General features: G+C 38.1%; 1 protein-coding gene across 2 annotated transcripts in view; it reads left to right on the top strand.

Annotated features, from left to right (window-relative positions):
• Window positions 1-22,507, top strand: part of mid (midline) — an 83,118-nt gene that overhangs the window by 14,527 nt on the left and 46,084 nt on the right. For both annotated transcript variants that reach the window (XM_028314411.1, XM_028314410.1), the window contains exon 3: window positions 390-552. In XM_028314411.1, the coding sequence (XP_028170212.1) occupies window positions 390-552 (163 nt within the window). The remainder of the gene's footprint in view (window positions 1-389; window positions 553-22,507) is intronic.

Raw genomic sequence — 22,507 nt, 5'->3', positions numbered from 1 at the left:
AAATCGAAAGTTTGATATTTTGGATGGCTTTTTACCCGACTGCGCCAGGAGGGTCAAGATTTTAATATTATTTGTTTGTTTTTCATTAGTCCATCACGTATATTTCTTATTTCCATTGTATGAACGAACTATCTCTAAAAAATCATGTGCAAAAAAATAGATTAAGTAGATAGATATGTTTTTCTGATATAATCTGCTCTATAAATTTTGCAGCTAATTTTCTACTACTAATTTCACTCTTAAGTCGGGCTAGGATGCGCGCCGTGATTACGTACCTCATTGTCGTCAAAATGTATGGGCGAAATCGATAAAATGGCGTGATAAACGCTTATCGCAGCGCACATCCTAGGGTAACGTTAAACTTTCTGACACAATCGTCCCATTGACAGAGTTAGGCGAGCGGGACACCCCGTCCCCCGCGCGGCCGCTGCCCCCCGCCACCTCCTGCAACTGCGAGGAGCTGCTCTCGGTGGACTGCCAGCTCGAGACCAAGGAGCTCTGGGACAAGTTCCACGACCTGGGCACCGAGATGATCATCACGAAGACTGGGAGGTCAGTCTCTTTTGTTTTTCTTTTTTTTTGAGCTTATGAAAGCTGCCAGTGACCAGTGCCAATCACACTAAATACCTACGTAGTTACTTTTGTTTTTACTTCTTTTAAGTGAAAACTGCCAGCGTTGTAATTGCAATAAATATGACACCTTTGTTTTTCTTTTTTGTATGGAAACTGTCAGAGTAGGTTCAGAGTCATCTTTGTTTTTTTTGGTTTGTGAAAACTGCCAGTGTTAATGATCTCTCTCTCTCTAAATAAAATTAAAAGTGATCTTTGATTTTCTTTTTTTAACGATTTGAAAACTGCCAGAGTTAGGCTCAGACTAAATGGACCTAACGGACGATTTTTTATGGCAGGTTGGATTGGTAGTTTATTAATAGGACTGAAATAGCTTCTTGTGGTTATGGATTCGAATACTGCGAGGGTCAAATGTTACTGTGATGAGCATAAGCGAGGAGTCATGAAATATTATAGTTTATAAGAATGTAAGTAGTGTGAATTTTCGTTATTTGGTCACCAAAGTACACGCTCTACCTATCAGCTAGATCATTTTGATTATTACAGGCCCTCTTACATATTTTTTGTCTGGATTCAATCGGTCCCTTCAATTTTCAAAGATTCAAAGGAGCCGAATTCGTGTAGTTCCAGCCTTAGGCGATATGTTTGGCTGGTAGGTAAAAAGGTATAATATCGAAATTGGAATTTAATTTCATACATTAATTGATTCGCTTTTCGGTTTGTATCAAGATATACCTTTAGTACATTTCCTTTATATGGCTTTGAGTATAAAGAAATTTGCATAAATTCATCCGAATTAACAGCCATCGATAAATAATTAATATGAATGTGTCCAGCTTCGGTGTCATTTTGGCTCACCATAGCATATAGCTATATGTATAGCCTTAAATATGAAGTCGGTTGATAATTCACCAATGATTTTAATTTATGTTAAAATTATGTTTCGTGATTGAGATCTATTCAGGGCGGCGACATAATGCCCTCGGCCTTGTAAAGGCGCGCTACCTAGTGGTTACCACTCGACACCCGGGGCTACCTTACCCATCAACTAACTTATTTTATTGATCAACATTCCTAATTTCGGTAAAAGCCTCTTGCGATACTCAAAAAAAGAATTAAAGTATTCACCACCCGAAGATAAAGCAATCCCGAAATTAATAATTACTCGGCTCATCAACATAATGCAATCTTTCACTCTGCCGAAATCGGAGTCAGAAACAAATTAATTCACTGTACAATCGCCCTCGGAAAGGGTTGAACGGAATGGATTCATCAGGCAAAGTGGCCAATTCCGGAATAATTACTCTGCGAACCCAGCCGTCCTTCAACCCTTTAACGAGATAAATTAAAAGTACATTTTTTCCTAACCGTCCGCGTAATGCCACGCCATAAATTCACAGAGCCCCAAAGACAACAAGCAGGGGAGGGAAGATGTTTTTATAGTGAAGCCGGAGGTTTATCTAAATAATTGCGTAGACGGCGGCGCAGACCGGAAAATTGGTATCGTGTACCGGCTCCCCGCTCGGAACCCTGATCTTTGGCTGCCTGACACCGAGTAACTGCTCTCTGGGGTGCACACTCGCTCCGAGCACAATATTCAAATTCAAACTCAACCGCCTTTGAGCGACATCTTAAAAAACCAAAAAATCCGTCGTTTAACATTTCAACGTAGGTAGGTACATTTTTCAAATTTTATGATTCCAATATTTATGAACGCTTTATGGTCAACAATAACAGTTTTGTTTATGACCGTATTTTTATTCAATAATGGCAATATTTATTGCCTTACAGACGTTATAGTTCGCGATAAAATATTATGTTTTCATAGGGCTGTGAACATGTTTTAATGTCTTTTGTATGTAGGCGTTGAGGTGAAAATAATATTCGCTATTTTCGAAAAGCATAACGGCTGATACAAAATGCCCACTATTGTACTTACTTACACAAAATTACTTTCATATTCAACAAATGACATAATTTTCTAATAAAAAGCGATCTCATCATAATTTGACTGTCCCTCTTGTTGTTATGACAAATAAGCCATCGGAACAAGTGCATAGAATGAGTATAATCGGGGCATTAGGCTCGTGTCATACGTTATCTGCGGCGAGGGCGCGCCCCTCGCGTGCAGTTAGCCTAAATCACTGTGCTCTCCGGAGAGGATCGCTCCCGAGGGATGTGCTATTGTTCAATTGCGTGTATAGCGAACGTCTCATTTTGATACTAGGCATCTAAGAATAAAAATCATAATCGATAAAATTTTGAAAAAAGTTTATTAGGGATTTCCCATGAAAATAATGTGCACTGAAAAATAATACTCTATTTCGTTTCCTGCAATACTTAATAAACATAAAAAGTAAAATCTACATATTACCACTATTTAAAATTAGATAAACAATAAAGTGCCCGATGTGACACCGAATGCATTTACCATACTTTGTTACAAATAGTAAAAAAGTCTAATAGGAAAATCAATTTGCATAATTTACCATTTTATTGTCTCCAACAACTATAAAAGGTGTTCTAAATTACAATAAAAAGTATCAAACGCGTGTAATCTTCACATTCACATCTAAACAAGAGATAAATCAACCCATCCAATCAAAATGGGATATCGGGGACAAATTTTATCAGGGGAGGGCGTCGGGACATGTTTTTAAATTGCTTTACAATGCCTTCTATTAATTTACTCGTGCGTGCATTTAACTTTAATAAGAGTTTAAAAATAAAACTGACAAAAATAACGTGAAAATTGACAATTTTACGCGTGCAAAACTAACAAAGGCGACCAATAGCAATAAAGTGCGTTACTGTGCTCATTTTTATGACAAACTTAATATGAAAACATAAAGTGGGCCCTTATCTCCGGACATCCCGTAATACGCTTTATCTTTTTTTATTGCGATGCACAATCCGTTCCTTTCCACGTTTTGGCTCAGTTGGCTCGCTCCCAACACTTGTCGTATTTTTATCGATAGTGGTCATATTTTTGTGATACCATCTAACTTGAAGATTATCCGCGTTGTGTTACAAATTAGCCTTACTTTGGTATTTTAATTTGATTATTTCAATATTTATAATTTATTGCTTATTTTATTTGAATTCAATATGGTGGGAGAAAATAAGCTTAAAAAAGCTTCCTTTTTAATAGCGTTATGGTATAAATATCAACTGTGCATTGCGGTTACAACAGGCGTGGTTGTGGTTCTGACGAATAGCTCTATTCTGCGTGCAACTTCAATGACAGGTTAGCAAAACCATGAGTCAGGCTTAAATTGCACTCATAATTTACGCTTGTCGTAACTGTTTCTTTAGCGGTATCAATTAATCACACACGAGTAACATTGAACTGTATCAATATAGGCATGCTGAGTGTTAGTTGATGTATTAATCTTAAGTAATGTTTAAAAAACACATAAACGACATTTCGTTACAATTGACGTATGTCGTGCACTATCGACGTTTAATATCTTGCACGTCACATCCCTATCGGTGCGCGGTTCGCGAGAAATGTCGGCTCGTCTCGATTTGTTTATTTTTTCTTCATTTTTTCGATTCGTCGTTTTGATTTACAATCGGCCACTTTACTGCCGAGTGGACTTTGTTAGAGGGAAGTAAGTGGTGGACGATTTATGTATGGCCGGACAGTCGGTGTGTTCAAAATATTTGTTAAGTCATAACGCGCCCTCTCCCGCCGATGATTAACAACGGGCACCGCAATACGTCAGTCTGCGGTCAGTCCATTGTCAGCGTAAACGAGCCAAGACAAAGTTGTGTTTTGAGCGCGTTCATCTAATCCTAACCATAAAAGATACCATTTGTACTTCGATATTTGGCAATACAAATTATTACAATACCTAGTTTAAAACTTGAAGGTCTTTGTGTTACGTCAAACGGTTTAGTTAGTATGTAGTACTAAATACACAATAGACTTTATTAATATTCATTGCTTTAAAACTGCTAGAATAAAAGATGTAATGCCTTGGATAAAAATACAATACAAGCTTATTTCCATATAGTCAACACGAGTTCAGTTTGTTTCCCGGTCAAATGTTAAGCTGCCAGTTTGCGTCAAATATCCCGATGACAGCTGAGCGACGTAAACAGTTGTTTTTCAATTGTTTTTGTTACATAAAAAGAGCGTTTGAGGGAAAAATTAAAATACAATGCAAAATAAAATGTTTTGATGTCAGTGTCAAGTTTTGCTTGGCGATGATAGCAAACCGTACGCTGGTGACTGGCTGAATAAGTAATTGATGAAACTCGAAATAAAATACACGAGTTAATCATAATTTCATGTTTACTTAGGCGTCCTTGTGTAGTAGCTGATCTTGTTAATAGTGAGCTAATCCATTCGACGCATTTATAGTTAGGCTGGGTTGCACCATCTTACTTTAACTTTGACAAACGTCAAAAACCTGTCAAACTTGATACAAAAACACCTCTTTAAAATAACAATAACTGAGAATTCCACATACATGCGTGTTAAATAAATACCTACATACTTTTGTAAATTTTCAAGTGTGTGAGTAAATCGATATTTTTCACGACAGAAATGTAGGTATTTTTTAATCCATTATTTATTCCATAGATAAATGGACAGTCAAATTATTATCCTGAATGTCAATACATCGCCCATCGCATTATTATGGATACCTAGTAACTTTATACCTTAAAAATCTATTAGTGTCAATTCTTGATTATAAGATTAGGTTCAATTCTCGCAAGTATACTTTAAAGATATTAAAATGATGATTCATTTAGTAAATATGCTCCTCTGAATACTATTCCCATTTGAAAGAGTGTTAACCTTTAGCACCTGGGCACCCTTTGATCACCTCCTACGGTCTTTTGTGCGCGCTCCAAAGGTGTTGACCGTTAAAAAAAGTACAAAACTTATGGCATTTAACAAACAATATTTAGTGGCGTTTTGACAGTTATTGTAGTCAATGATTATTGTCGATTATGGTGGTTATAATGCAGTTTTTGCTTGGCGAGGGCGGCCAACAGGTGCCTTTATATTAGCCCTGCAATAAAAACGCTTGTATTTTACGAATTAATGTTTCTGTTTACCCAAATGTAATGAGAGTACTTACGCGCTAAGAACTTAATTTATTTAAGATGATACGTCGTATTTATTCTGTAAAGTAACTCTTAAGTAATGTTAACTCTCTTAAAAATAAGCAAATCTATTTAGGCTGATCGAATTTTAATACAGATCAAGAAATTTAATTAACAAATAAAGCTATGCCTGATTAAGAACAGCTGTTTCTTATGCGTCTTAATGAAGTCCGTGTTATCAGCCATCAAATTTTAGATACGGAGCTTCCAATCGCGAAATCAAAATATAGGGTTGTCGAAATCGTAAAGCATTTATTTAAGAGAACAAACGGAAGGGCAATAAAGAGTGCGGGTCAGCTGGCTTACTTGTAATCGGTTTTAATAAATCGCTTGTGCGGCGAGTGAGAGGGTGGGAGGGAGAAGGGATGTCGGACATGTGCATTAAAGTTAATTGAAATTTTCGTGGGTACGTGTTATTTTGCACTAATGCACCTTTTAGCCGGCGCTGACAGCGCCTGCCGCTCGCCACTCTTGCGCAACCACGGGCTCAGGAAAGAGTTCAACGCACTACGCGCTTGACGCGATCCAAATTATTTTTTTAATTTGTTACAAACACTTCGACATGCGACTCATTTAAATTGCCATTTGATTTTTGATCGATATAATAATTTTACTTGAAATAACAACAAACATAAACATCTTTAAATCATAAAATACTTGACATTACACGTGATTTGCAGTTTAGTTGTGTAATTTATGTTAATTTGGTAGCATTATATGACAATCTAATTAGTACAATAGCGGTTGTCAGTATTTCTAAATTATTTTATCTTTACTAGTTTAGTTATAACATGAAAGTTACTCAAAAGATTTATTACGAAACACAAAATGCAATATAGTTAGGTAGGTATTTAAAATATTCAAAGTTATTGAAAGTAAAACATTGTATTTCACAAACGTGTCGGTTATGTGATGCAATTAAATGATATCTTTTAACTGACAATTATTATGACACGAACATTATCTTTTAGTACGTTGTACACATGAAATTAATTTGTTACGTTATTCTTAATTGATATTACATGTTAAAGAAAAATCAAGACGTCATGCTACTCGTAGGTCCTAATTATTCCTACATCAATTTGAGTGAATAAGATTAATATCACAAGTAGCAGCTACTTAGTGTTCATTCAATGAGAGAAAATGAAGTATGCATACAATGAGGGTGCGTGGGCGCAGGCGATTCGCGCCGCGAACTGTCAGCTACCGTTCGCTAGCTCTGCGCAACCGCGACCGCGCACACCCATTGTATCATCGCGACTTATCTTAACTCCAGCATCCGACTTCGGGACATACGCATATACTCAAATGATTTATGCGATACGGATCTCCTTAAGCACTTCGACGAAAACTGTATAATTTTTCACCATAACACTCACTTTAAAAGTCAATTTGATCTCAAAGAACGATGCACATTACCCAAAATGAGGTCGGATGACGGAGAGGCATCATCAAGGAAGGGTGGTCATTTAACAGCCATTAACGCCTAAAACATAATAAGCAACGTTAAATAATTACGAAAAAAGGTGTAAAAGGCTATTGAATACGGCGAGTGATGCGCGCGCGCCGCCCGATGAAAGGCTGACGGCGACGGCCGACGGAGATTGATTACGTAATCACGGACATCGGGTGGTTTCGGGAATCTCATAGAGAGTAATCATCATTCATCTCACGGCTCGTTGGTGTTGTATCGGAGATGTTCACGATTCATGCGAGACAGACTGCAGATACTTTTCTGTAATAATCGAATAGGACTGGTAAGGAATTGACTAATTTTACGCATCGCTGGTTATCGGTTGATTTATATCTTGAGTCGGAGCGGTCGTCGTAAGACTGTTTTTGGTTATAGACTGGCTGTGCAAACTGCTGTTCAATAATGACATTGACGTTGTTCTCGGCCGCGAGGGCGCTGTCGACGCGCAATTAGCCCGCTATTGTGGCGCATTGTGCGTGCGCGGGCGCCCGGCCCGTGTTAGTTTTCCTCCTACGCCCATTGTGATCGCTTCAATCGCGCACTTTGCTATTCCACTCGTTTCAATGAGGTATTATTAGCCGAACATCCGATGTTTAAATAGATAATGATTTAATATTACCGTCGATTTGGAATGTTTGTGTTCGACTCATTGTGATTGATTGCTTTAATTCGCTTTACCAGCGCCCGGAGCTGCTTCAAATATGATCGATGGTTTTATTATTGTGTGTGAATAAGCATCGGTTTTCGGGTTCTTTGATGCGTGTAGAGTTTTTAATTGGTGCATTTGTTCGTATAAATTACAGGTGTAATGTAGATGTTGAATGTCAATGTTTGTTGTGTGGAAACAAAAGGTATTAATGTGGAATGCTTTGGCCACCGGCGGCGGGTCGCGGAGAGGTTGCGGGTAGGTCGCGCGTGGCGGTGGTACAATACGCGCGTAATGAAGTGGGCGCGAGGGGGCGGCATTGTGCCCGACGAGCCATTGTGCGCGACCCGCGACCCGCTCGTTACCGCGCCCGCGCAGCTGACCTCGCGCTGACCGATCTCCGGAATTCTAGTCTTGTTAGCGGTCGCCTTCAACTCAGCTGTGACTAGAACTGATTCATCTTGGCTTGTAAATAATAACAAAGCACTTAATTGTCTTGTTTGCATTCATAATAAAGTACAAAATTATAACACTAACTAAATTGAAAGAAAATGAATGAAAAAGCTCTGTTCTTTTTTATATTTCAGTTTATTGAATTATGAGGGCATATATTATAATAAACATGATAGGTAGAGCGGTGTCATGTGTTGGGTCACTAATTAGAGCGGTCGTTAGCGCGGCACTACACGCGGAAGCAATGCACGCCAGTTGCACCATGAAGTTTTTTAATCACACCGCTTCTGGCGACACGTAAAAAACCCCATCACTATGCCTCCCTCGCACACCACCCAAGAATACAGGGCAGAGTGTATTACATCGTCATGTGGTGTCATTTTTTTTCTGTGAAGCGTTAAATTTTCACAGCTACCCTTCTTATAAATTATATTAATGTCGATTCCGGGTGGCCGAATGTACGAGCTTTTTGTCACAACGTAAAGCTCTTGTCGTGTAGCGGAAGTAAGGATTGTTTAAAGGCGTGATAAGCTCTCGAGTTCGCGACGCGACTCTGCGGTCGCTGAACAGATGTTCAGTTTCTAAAGTTTCGATTTCTTGAACGCGTGTAATTTAATACATGCTAACTACCCGCATAAAGTATTTATAAAGTTGTTGGTAAAGTCTTCATTATACTATAAATCTTGATGTTCTCAGTTATCTGATACAATATCAACTCTAGTAGAGTGGTATTCTTCAATTTAATGAAATTATGAATTATTCTGAAAGTCAATGTCTAACTAGCCTTTTAAATTAAGTTTATGATTGCAAATTGCGTGTGCTATTCAATTGCTTACTTGGCAGCAGTAAAAACTAACGAATCCCAAAGATGCCTATCATGCGCCAAAAACGGCTGTACTATTAACAATAACGAGTGCTCGTCTAAGTTTTCGTCCAAATGACGGCTAATGCGTTCAAATTACATCGGTCGCCGTCCGATGAAGTCATTATTTTCCATTTCCGCGGCGTTAACCCGATAACTCGAAAATGACGGGCCGCCCGAGCCTACAATCTGCTAGCTCATTACCGAATCATGGAGCCGACCTCCTTCAGCGTAGTTACAACTGTTTGGATTGTAATTTAGACCACGCGATGTGGAATGTTATCCAATACCAATTGGTCCAATTGCTGTTTAGGAACTTATTAACTTAAGAACTCACTTTGATGAAAATTTGTATGAAATTTTAATACAGCTTTCACAACTTTTCATAGAAAACTTTGTGTATGTAGTTACTGTGCATTACATTAAAGATTAGGAAGCCCTCGATTATTGAATTTTGATAAACTTTGTCATATCTAAATGATGATGTAGCCTGAAAATAAAAATTGGCATACTATCGGGTCTTTGAAACTCTACTGAAATGATACTGAAAACGACACTAAAAACTGGCAGTACATGAAACCTATTTGTAAAATGTGCCAAATTATTATTGTTTACTGTATTCTAATACAATTAAAGACATGATAATTCGTTTATAGAATTCTACGAAAATGTCTCTATCTGATTAACATTAGTTGTTTTGCACTTGTGCCGTTCTAAGACTGCACTATCGGTGACGTCACGCGAGCCGCTCGTCGCGTGTCGCTGTAACTGCCGTTTATATCACTACATTTATTACTACATCACTATAATAGCTAGAAGTCACTCGGGGCGACAGGGAAATCCACGCGTGACGACAAATTGCGACCGTTAATGCCGAATTAACATGGTATCCCGGCCGACGGCTGACGACACGCCATTTTCATATTTTTATCTTCAAACCCAAATCCGTGAAGATAATAAAGTTATTCCATTACTGGCTGTCGGGGGGTTCGAAATAGAAACGGTTTATTTTTTGTTCTAATTTGCTTTTAAAAACAATGCTGCCAGCGTTTGTTGTAGAGCTGCCATGGTTGAATTGAATTTACGAAAGTTCTATTTAGACGCTAATTAGGTACTTTTAAACTGCTTTTTGATGCGGTTTTCACCATGAAAATAAGTAATTAAGTTTGATTAGACTAATTTATATAGTAATAGAATTGATCTGAGTCACGGACTTTTCAAAGACCAGACTGAACCTTGGCCCTGGGAAACTTTTTAGATTTTATTGTAGAGGTTTCTTAATTTTAATAATTATCTTATATGTCAAAGGAAAGGAAATATAATAAAATTGAAAATGAAACGCCTAGGGGAAAAAGAGGCCAAAATATGATCAGATTAACATAAAACTTGGGATTTTCGTGTTTCTGTAGTTTTGATAATAATTAATTATGCATCTATTGCGACATTATTAACCTACCTCTGAAGGAGTGAAATGGGGTGGCTATGTATGCATCGGGAATCCATAATTTTCTCATGTTAGGGATAAATGAAAATTCAAATTTATGCTTCTGTTAAGAAATAAAGGGTTTTTGATCGTGGGACTTACATAAAGACTTTCTGTGACAGACCGAAATCCACGCGGTGAAGCCGCAGGCAGGGATGTACAGTAAGTAATATATACCACTGCAAGGCCAGGATGGTTCGCTAGTTAATAAAATATTAAAATTGTACCTGACGTTCAACGCCAAACGTGAATTTTTGTATCTGATATTTTATTCATGAACCGTTTTGTATAGTAGTTCTGCGATGTCGCTCATAATATTTGCAAGATCTCACCAATTGGGGAGGGACTGTCCGTCACTTGTCATATATGCAGAAAGTTTTGCATAGCTGTAATGTTTGGTAATATTTCAAAGAACTTGTTTCTACTTTCCCGCACTGAAAAGTGAAGAAAAAGAAAGTTGCAAAACGGGTGGAGATCGGACGTTCAAAAGCCGTGGCAGAGTGCGGCGAGTTAGCCAGCGTGATAGGTACAAACGTATGACGTGAAAGTTCACGTCGACCCCTGTTTTCCCGAGCGACGCGGAAATATGGCGGGCGGCGGGCGCGAGCGGGAGAGCTGGCGGCGGTTTCGTACATCGCCGCCCGTCCGCGCCCGTAAGCTCGTAATTTGCCTTTCTATTAGAGCGAGGGCGTGAAAAAAGGAAAGCGTTTACGGCGTGTTTAATGGGAGCGAGAGGGAAGAAATATGACCGCCCGTCGGGAGAAGGGAAAATTTTGGTTTTCACTGAGTTTTTGCGGAGATGTGCATCGGCTCGTGGAGTGGGAGAGGGACGGCGATGGTGCGACGCCGCTCCCCCGAATAATTAGCGGAAGTCGTGGCTTAGTTTACCCCCGAGCGGGAGGGCTGCGGGAAGGGAGTTCCTCTATTTGTCGTTTAAGAGTTAATCGGACGAGCGATTCGTCACCCTCGGGAGAGTGCCGCCGGCGATATTATATCTTTATTATGAGTCTGTTGTGGAACCCGACACTCGCCCCGGGATATTAACGAAATCGTGATTATTGATAAGTTTGTTGATGACCCAATGGAGTGGCGGACAAGTGCCGCGTTGATGTGATCTATTGCTGGTTATTATGAGCCATCAGCTTAGATGTTAGAGTTACGTGTAATTTTGTACTATAATTATTAACGCGGCTATTATCATTAAAGTATCTTCTGAGTCGATTTGAACTGGGATTTTCCTTAACACAGTAACTCTATTATAGCGCTGTATATCAACAGACACCTACAAAATAATAAACAATATGATTATTTGTGTATGTCTTTGTAATCTCGATTCTTTCACGAACTTCTGTCTCAAAGTACACTCGGCGTCATTAAATCCTTATTCAATTTTTACAATGGCTTACAACAGCTCCAAATGTTAGTGCACTCTACATTGTCCCTTTGTGGCGTAAGGCTGTGTACCCACAGTCGCAGCGTGTCATTAGCTCGGTGTGACAAATGCAGCCGAGCCGACTGTCAATTAGTGGTAATAGCGCGACATATGCTCGCCGACTCTTGTGTTTGTTGCCCTTTTTACGACACAAAATTATACAATACCAGAAAACCTTGCAGGCTCATACTTATTGAATTGACAGCAAATATTGTATTGTATGCAGTAACTGTTAAGTAATATGGGGTGTCGTGTAAAAGCTGCGAAAATCAACTTAAATTTTAACCACACAAGGTTAAGACTCAGAAGATAAGATAGCTTTGTTAAACTAAATTTCAGCTAAAGAAATAAAGTAAAAATGACGTGTTTTAAACTTCGTTAACCATCAATTTTAATAGGTTTTCTAAGAAAAACCATCAGTAATACAAATACTTTTTACCGAGTTAAATAAAATCAATTACAGAATCGCAGCTAATTTCCAATTTATGCGCCCCTTTAATTAATGCCTTCAACTCGAATTTCTGCGAACACAGGACTATTGAACGTGGAATTTTTGCTCGTTTTCGATTTTCTGTCGCTACTCAAGATTGGTCGCCAATCAGAGGCAAATGAGATGGCGGTAATTAAAACGGATCGCCTTACCGAATCAATAAAGCGGCGATAAGGCAATTGATTGCCATGCACGCTCGGTACTCTCCCCGGGGGCTATTGAACAATATTATGTTTACGACTGTACCTAGGTAGGTATACTATCAGGGGCGAATAGCCAGTGCTCAATGCACTTGCTTGACTATTTGTTATTTTTCGCAAAGGTATAAATATTTCATTAGGTATCTACTTTACCTTATTAATTAAAAGTTACACCCTAGTTGAACTTTGTTTTAAAGTGGCATTTCCATACTAAACGTTACTTTAAAATGGTTCAACCATGGTGTAACTTTTTATTAATAAGGGGAAATGAGTAAATGAAGTATATAGCAGTCACACGGAATTACACTCTAACGAGTAGGTAACATCGGTGATAATAAATGTAAAGTAAGTAAATAAAAAAGTTGACTAGGTTTGATTTTCTAAGCCTAGGTAAATTATGGTGAAAATATTCAAGTTTTGAAGCTGGTTTCCGCGTGATTGATGAAAGGATAAAAACGTACCTCTGAGATGACTCTATAGGTAAAGATGCCTTCAATACAGCTTAATATAAAATTCACACCTTAATTTGGAAAATATGGCAGTCTATTTAGAGCCTAAGGTGGAGTTTTGTTTAGTGACTATTTTTTCTAGCACGCTGTGTGTGGCGCTGCTGTCGTAAATGTGTTCGAGTCTCAGTCAGGTCCGGTGTATCGCAGCGTGATATCTTCTAGGAAGGTTGGGCAAGTGTACACCATTAATTATGGGACAATGCTCTGCCGTTGAAAGGATCGTGTCAATGAGCACCAACAATGAACGTTTTTGCATGTGTACACGATACGGTTTAGGGTTCAAATAGCTTGCGTGGGAAACCTGCCGCGATTCAGTGCTTGTACAGTTTTTACTGAACGCTTGTTTGACGATGTGCCTATAACTTACACCTATATTTTTGATATGGGTTTAATTATCTGTTAATATTAGATCAATTAGGGAATATGTTTTCGCACATTCTACACAAACCCACGCACACGTTAACAAACGCTACAAAACGTTACAAAAAGTGCCAGGCTTTTATAAAATACTAGCTGACCCGGCGAACTTTGTTCCGCCTTAATGGCAATAAATAAGCAGACTTTTTTTTTAATTTCGAACGGGATAAAAAGTATCCTATGTCCTTCTCCTGGCTCTAAACTATCTCCCGGACAATTTTCAGCTAAATCGGTTCAGCCGTTCTTGAGTTATAAGCGAAGTAACTAACACGACTTTCTTTTATATATATAGATAAATAAATGCTAAGTAAATAATTAATTCTTTGTTACTTGTCTCTACGAATGTTAATTCATGATTAATACAGTCTAAAAATAACTGGGATATTGCTTAATCTTATGCTAATGATTCATTAGTAATGAATGATGACTACCGTTTATGTAAATTAAAATTATCATAGGATATCGAAAGTATGAATATTGTTGACCAGACTATGAATGATTTTATTGGAAACTGAAACCAAGAACTAGGAGCATACAATGATACAACCGTGCATTTAAAAGAATAGTATAAATGTTACAGTCAAAACTCAAAATCAGTTGAATAAAAGCACTTTTGACTGATTTTTGCAGTTTGTTTTAACTGACTGACTGACCCATTATGAGTTTTGACTGTAACATAAACATTGGTATTAACCTTTCGGACGCCTGACCTAGTCTTTGTTCAATGCATGCCACTTAGCTTAGCTCTTGTAATGACGTCAACAGCTCGGATTATTTACCATCACGTCAATTATGAGCTTACGCTTTCTTATGATGAATCTGCGAACACAGGGCTATTCATTTCAGTTCCGGAGCTAAAAAATGTATACTGAACCCACCGTACAATTCGCGAGGCTGTGTGTGGCGCGCACAATGGTGTTTGGGTTGGCATTCGTCACGGGGCGCCGCGGGCGCGGGGGCCTTGATTGATGACCCCACCTCGTACGCTGTCAATTTTTGTCAAAACTCGTGTTGTGGTCCGTTAAATGGAAACCCTCCACGGTTTCCATTCACTAATTCGAACCACTAATTCGAATTGGGATATCAAACATTTACACGATAAATTTTAACGTTTCTTGATAATAAAAACAAGCAGTGCTAACAACCTTTAAAAACTTTACCGTTTGATGATATATGAACATAAATGCAACAGACAAAAAGCTTAGAATGGAACTGATTATATTATTACTATTTCAGTCATATGATACCTCAATAATTTAGCCAGACGACTACTAAAGAAGGTGTCAATTGAAAATAATATGTTCCACGGAGAGTTGTAAATAATGTGGATCGTCATAGGACAGCGCGTAACATAATATGCGGTTCGATGTGCTCCGCGATAGCACACAGATATCCATAATCTTCGGGGGGCTTCGTAAATAAAAATTATTTCATATCGGGACAGGTGGAGCGTCGGGTTACCATCGACGGGTGTCCGGCCCGGACGACCGGTCCCCATTAGCATTTGGACGAATTAGACCGACCGTCGCGTCGGGCACAGGTGAGGCATGTCTCGTCAAACCGTCATTTTAAAATACACTGACGTTATCTACGACAATAACACTGACACCCTGTATCTCTATTTCGTTAACTCGCGGAATGCTTGTCAATTCATTCAGGTTGCTTTACGAGTTAATAACTTTTTTTTTTACAACGGACCAATAGTTGTTTATTGGGCGTGATCAATTAAAATAATTCGGGACACTTATATTATATGTGATTTGATTGATTCTATCAATGACTCGTATTAAAAAATATTTTTTTATTATTTGTTAATTAAATAAATAATAAATTGTTCTAACTATCATACCAATTACTAGTAATTATTTACTAGTATTTCATTAATGATATAGTACATGCTATTTAAAAACAAAGTTATTTATATGAAGAAATATGTAGAAAAAATATTGGCATTTAGTGATTTATTGTGGTATCTGTATCTTATTTAAGCATAAGTAATTGCATAATTAGGTTAATTGCATGATTATAATTTCAGTCTTTGATTCATTAAAAACGATCATCGAGTAAATGACAAAAAAGTTTAAAGTACCTATGATAAGTTTCGTGACGGCTTGAACTGGGTGACACCACTAACTTGAAATTCCCAGTGTGTAGCCAATAAATAACAATTAGTAAAGTTCTAATTAGCCATGTTACGGGCTTGATAAGTTTTTATGTCTCAATATCGCGTGTCCCACCTCAGTTTGGTGTAAATCCGGCGGCGGGGTGGCCTAGCTGGCAGCGTAGTAGAGCGCGCGCGTTTCCCGCTTTGTAAATAAAGTGAGGTCCCGAAACCGAGGCGATTGTCTGCAACGACCGTGGCGGTGTTATACGTTGTCTCATGTATAGCACAAGCCCCCTAGCTCGGAGCAACCCTTGCCAACCAAGTGGAACCTCACATGAACATAATACATATAGAAACGCGTAGATACTCATATTATTTGACCCTTCAGCCGCCGTGAGGCACCTCCGACCGCGCGTCCGTTGCGTTCCACAAACGAATGTAATTTAGACTGATGCCTCATTAACCGTGCTTAACTTTTGTAGTTATTATTTTATTATTGTAAATTATGGAGGAGCTGTCTAAATATAAAAGAATTTATAGATATAATATTCATAATTCGTTTCCGTCAGCACCATTATGGCGAAATTAACGGAATATTAGTGGGCATATAAAGTAATTAGACTCGTTTAAGACGCGAATAAAAAACACCTCGGCGAGCCCGAGCCGCGCTCGCCGGAGCGGGCAATTAATAGAGATATATCTTAAACGGACGGATTACAAGTGGACAACTCACTTGTCACCAAACGGTGCTAAAGTGTTTTATCGGTGACGGATCAGTGTCCTCTGAAATCATCTGGAATTCAAATTGTTCGTCGCTTACAAAACTATAAAACTGGATGCGAGTTCACGGGAATGTGGGCTCTATATCGAGCAGGTTAGGAACGAATAGGGGATACGTGTAGTGTCGTTACGTGATGTTGGGGCGGTTGAGCCGACATGGTGCTCGTTTTGTACTCGTCGCCTAATCCCGCGCTTAGCTAACCGTTTTGACAAGATTTCAGATGTACAGATAACGTTGCTTTCGATTTTTTTGAATATCGAGAGCTTTTTGTCTTATGATTGGTAATATCTGAACGACAAAAGGATCTTTCTACGAAAGGTGAATGCTAATAGGTAACTTGGTGTTATGTAGAGTCGGTCCTACATACGAGATTAGAGAGGGAGTTATTTATTCTGTTTAGGAAACTTTCAGCGTTTTTGCGTGAAATTTTCAGACATTTATCGTAGATCTTTCACAAAACAGGTACCTAATGAGACTTTCCAGTAAATTGTTTTACGTCTCTACGATAAACAAAAAAACTCCTGACTTTACCCTCGTCGGTACTCGTGTTAAATAAACAATCGTATAAAACCGTCTATTAGTGAAGGGGATTATTAAAAGATCGTCGATCGATCGATGTCAGATTACGTTCGTTTTTTTATGAAACAGTCCGGATTTAGAAGTGAGTGGCTTCCTAGCCCGTGAGGCGAGATAATATCGACGTGGCAAGGGCCGCCCAAAGGTACCGGCGAGTGACAGCGCGATACAATGCAGTCGTTTAACACGCTCATCGCATTTGGAAGATCTCTTGACAGCTCTGATGCGAGCTTCGATCGCCTTTTCTGGCTGGGATGACGTCGAGCGGAGAGGTGGCGGGGTGGAAGATGCGACGGTTGAATCAACAATGAGTGTAGTTTGCGGCTGCGGTGGCGTGCGCAAGGCGTGTCCGCGCTCCATCGATCGCAGCCTCCGACGCTCCTCGACGACGTCTGCTCCCCAGCACCCCCGCCCCGCCCCGCGCACGTTAGCGCCCCGACCGACTGCATTTACCACCCGCCACCCACACATACGTGCCTACCTGTCTACCGAAACGTTTTCTGCCATATTTTGGCTCCGCAAACGTTTTTGTTTTCAGCTCGCTACATTTTGAGGCACAGCAAAACCCGTTTATTACGATCCGTTTATATACCTATTCCGAGTGGAGGTGTTGATTCGCCGGCCGGTAGCTCGCTCGGGAAGGTGCAATTAAAGCAGTTTACATCTCCTCGCGAGCGACCTGTAAATGTTATTTGTGCTCATTAAAACTGAATTACGTTATAAATTTTATACGCGTACACTGTAGCTACGTTAATGTGCTCGGGGAATTATCGAAACATTGTAATGCGTTTATTCACCAGATTAATTGTAGCTCTACACTAGTTATGAGTCGTTTCCAGTTTTTGTATCCCTTTTGAATTGATTATGGAGCCATGTTGCATTGTTACATGATTATTTATAATTTAAGATAGAACATCGTTTCGAATCAAGTAGGCTATATAATAAAGTAATCTTTTTCATCGTAGCGTATGGTTTGTAACAAATATTCACGTAAACACTTGGGATAATGTGCATAATAGGTGTGATATTTAGGAATTTTCATCACTAATCTACATATATTTTTTAAAGTTTTCATAAGTTCTATGTAGATAGAGCTTCTATCAAAAATATTTGCAAACAGCTACTTACTACTTTTATATCTATATGAAAGTTACCTAGACTTTCATCGTCTCTATCCACTATGATTAATATTTTACTATTTGCGATTGAAAGTTACGATAGACATTTAATCATCATCAACGTTCTCGACGACATTAGTGTCACACATAATTTGTTTAGCTGCAAGTTTCACAAGTGTATCAGGAGTAGTACACCGATATTAGCGGTCTAAATTAAATTTGTTGGTCGGTCGCGGCGCCGGCGGCGGCGATCCATCATCGGTAATGGTACGCCGCTAACGACCGTCCGTCCATCAGGTCGTGTCGTATCGCATCGTGTCGCACCGTATAGTAGATGTATGGTTCTCAACCCGAGGTCTTAAGACCACCAGTGATCTGCAAGAAACACAAGTATAGCTAATCCGTATTACGATTAATAAATGTAGATAAAGCAACTTATTTAAATAAAGCGCTGGTGGTAGAATCATTTGTTGATTCATGATGATAACTATCAAGAAATCAAGTGGTCCCTGATCGGGAAAAGGTTATGGAACTAATGTTTACAAATAGTAGATGTAACTTTTCCTTATTCCTGAAAATAAATTTTTCGTGTTCTAATTATGAAAACATGCAAACAAATTCAAGAGTCTGTATGTTTCAATATACATTTCAATATTAATTATATATACCTCATCACAATACTAGCTCAGAAACAATGACAGTTAACAAACATCTTGTCATTTTCGCAAAATTATTCATCTTGTTATGATAATAATATATAATAATTATGTAATGGAGACACAATTGCACTTCTGTCAACACAATAAAAAATATTTGAACAATTCAATTAATTATTAATGTACAGATTTCTGCACATTTTATATTAGACTGGTGGAATTTCTCCTTATTATCATTTATTTAGAGAACATTCCGTTTACTTTTGGTAATGATATTTTAGGAAAAAATCATAATGAGATTTTGTTCCTAATAAACCAATTAGGTGTTCACGAGGATTAGTTTTTGTCAATCATCGTTAAAAAGGAGAGGTTCTTAATTCGGTTGTAGGTTTTTAATATACACCTCATTATATTCACTGTTGGAATTTTTTCGTAGGAATTACTGGTTAGTTATAAAATTAAAATAATTATAGCTAGTAGTTCCGTATTGTCTTAGTTAATCGTAAGTGTGCTGTCATCGTCGCTCGCATGTCGCATTTCAACAAGCAATTAAACTTAAGCAGTGCGATTATACGCAGTGTGTAGTACATCGTTAGAGCTGGCAAATTAATTATTTTCATGGAACACGGCAGTATCAAACTATTTTTTTTTTACCATTGATCGATCGGATTCTTCATTTATAAAGCAATGCATTAATATTCGACAATTAATCTTATTTTGGTTTAAATGGGGGCAAATTATGAAAATCATAAAATATTAGATAGACCCAGACCAGATTAAATATCAAAGCTTACCCCCTGTAGCACAAAGTAACACAAACCGTTCACAAATTTACATAAGAATTGTATGATTAATCCTGAATGACATAAACACGGACTTTATGAATAGAATCATAATTTTCGCATTGCTATTATCATCCTGTACATTGAGTAAGTATCTTGTTAACTCTTTGTATTAATCAACGTGAATTGTACCATTATTACCTTCAGCTATGACATTTGGCTTGCCAAGGTGAACCTTCATTTCCAAGCACTTGATATTTAAGTATATCCATATCGATAAAACTCGCAAGCAATTGCGAAGTTAATTAATAATTTAATGCTTCTAACATCGACAAAAGTATTATGCAAGTCAACGTGCGAAGTTAATAGCTTGTGGTTTATCTTAAAACGAATCGTTTGCGGTTATGATCTATTAGGAGTGCTTGGTTCAATAATATAACGTCGCAATCGAGGGGTTAACCGTTCATGTGTGAAATGAGTCCTTAATTGCTATAGGTTGCGAATAAATGTTGCAAAACAATCTTAATAGCGACAGGTAAGTACCTATTTATTCGAAAAATATACCTAATTAGAAAAAAAAATGCTCTTTAAACATAGATCTCCTTGCTCATTTGCGAATAATTTAAATAGGTACCTGAGGATTAAGGAATTATTTATCTGAAGTAGGTATTACGAAAGAATCATTGTTCTCTATAAACCAGTAATATTTCTGGACAAAATAACATTTATCAACTTTGTTCCATTTAGGTATATCATCAGCTCATTAATTCTTATTTAGAAAATACAATTATCCAGGGTGTCGAAGACTTTTAATTGCATTTAATGGGGACTCGTTAAAATAAAAAAGAAACGTATTGCGTTATTTAAAGCAAACATAGCCGTCGAAGTAGTCGATGCCAGAGGGAGTGACATTAAAGGCGCCGCATGTGGTCGCCATTTTTCACCACTTTCAATTACTTGCGGTGTCCTGATATATTGGATGTAGTCCGAGTCTTCATAGGCTAGGGGCTAGACATTTTCTGTAATGTTAGGCTTCTATAACTTACGGGAAAATTTCAACAGAATTGTTGTTGAGTGAGTTGCTGAGTTGTAGAGTTATGGGTGAAGTTTGTAACTATTCATCTGTAAAGGANTCATCTGTAAATTTATGTCTACAGTATACACGTTGAGGTTTAGCTTTAGCATTTATTTCATACCGATACCTTCGACATAATAGGTAATTCTAAATGATGACAGAAATCTTTGAGAACTTTTCTTTCAGCAATATGTGTTCTTTGTCTATGTACCTAATCTTTGATACTTCATTCAGTAACTAAAGTTCTGATCTTCTAAATTCAAGATCTACTATGTTTTTGCATAGAGCCCTTAACCTATGGTGTTGAATGCGCACGAGTCGCAGCGCTAATTGCATCACCAGCTGACTCCAACTAAGTACAGATATCAATCTTCGCGGACGCATCATGGGAATAAGACTCGCCACGTAAATGCATTTTGCTTTTCTAATTAGTTAAAAACGAATGAAAAAATTAATTAGCTATGAATTAAACTATAAATTACGCAACGTCTAACAATTAGTTGGCCTCAGTAAAGGCTCATTGTCTGAACAGTTTTAGAATGTACTTGAGAATAACGACGGCTATTCCGGATCTGGAATTGATATTCCTCATTGCATGAGGAACTTGTTGATGTTTTCCGTATTTTAATTTTTCACATTGTACTAAAACTAAACTCACTGAAAATTATAATTGGTATTATTTTTTAGATTTGTAAGTTCTGGATCATTTAACATCAGAATTAGTCTACGCATAATCCTTAACCAGTGTTCAGAGCGTGAATTTATTCAGTCATAGGCCGTGAATAATTTTATTGGCACCGATGTCGTTAGAACCGGAGCAGTATCTTATGTCGCGAGCACCTGCGACACGCTTATTGGCATTTATAGACGCTTCTCGGTTCATTAAACCTGAGTTACCAGCGATCTAGCGTCTGCGTACGCCCCATGTCCGCTCTACGCGTATCCCATTACCTATTCCAATATGCATAATTGAAAGAAAGAAAGAAAGAAAATAATTTTATTTTGACAACAACAGATTCAGGGAACAAAGACATACATAAAAAAGAAAAAAAAATTACTTAGTTGCCAAAAAAGGTCACCCACTCAGTAATATCTTGACAGTGTGACTGCCAAGACACTGATTTTCAGTGGGTGCCTTTTTGCAGCGCTATTTAACAAAAACAGAAAGAAGAGTAAAAAATAATAATAAAAACGTCTAAGACAATTAATTAATTACGTCTTCATTAGATAATCCACTAAACAAGTTTTTGTGCTACATCCCAGTTATATTTCCATAGCGCGTGCCGTCCACTCATTATCGCTGAATTGAGTGGCTGCCGTGAACATTTCGCAAACGCCGCCAACGCTCAGACATCTCATTGGAACAATAGAAATGTTTTTGCACAGTCTGCAAACAACTGTTACAACGCGACAGTAAATCAATCTATCATTATTGCTACAATTACTATTAATTTTCTTCACATCAACATACTTATTGTGGAGAAATATTGTGTAGCGCAAGTTGTTACGCTAGGCAACGCAGTAAAAACCCGCCATGCGCGAACTCGTTACGAAAACATCATATAAGAATGCCACTTATACACGGTGAGTCGCGGATCTATAGATATTTTATATTAGACGTGATAAATATAAATGGTGGTTTTACAGTTTGTAGTGCGGAATTTTCTCAGACTTTGCAGGTTGAGTTGTTTTATAGTTGTGGCTTTAACTGCTTCGGAGGTGTGAAATGGTACAAAATTGTCTAATATTTATTTCCCT

The sequence above is a fragment of the Ostrinia furnacalis genome, unplaced genomic scaffold (assembly GCF_004193835.3).
Source record: "Ostrinia furnacalis isolate ACB-3 unplaced genomic scaffold, ASM419383v2 OfSCF4672, whole genome shotgun sequence".
In the NCBI taxonomy this organism is placed as follows: Eukaryota; Metazoa; Arthropoda; class Insecta; order Lepidoptera; family Crambidae; genus Ostrinia; species Ostrinia furnacalis.
This window is presented reverse-complemented; position numbering and strand designations above follow the sequence as displayed.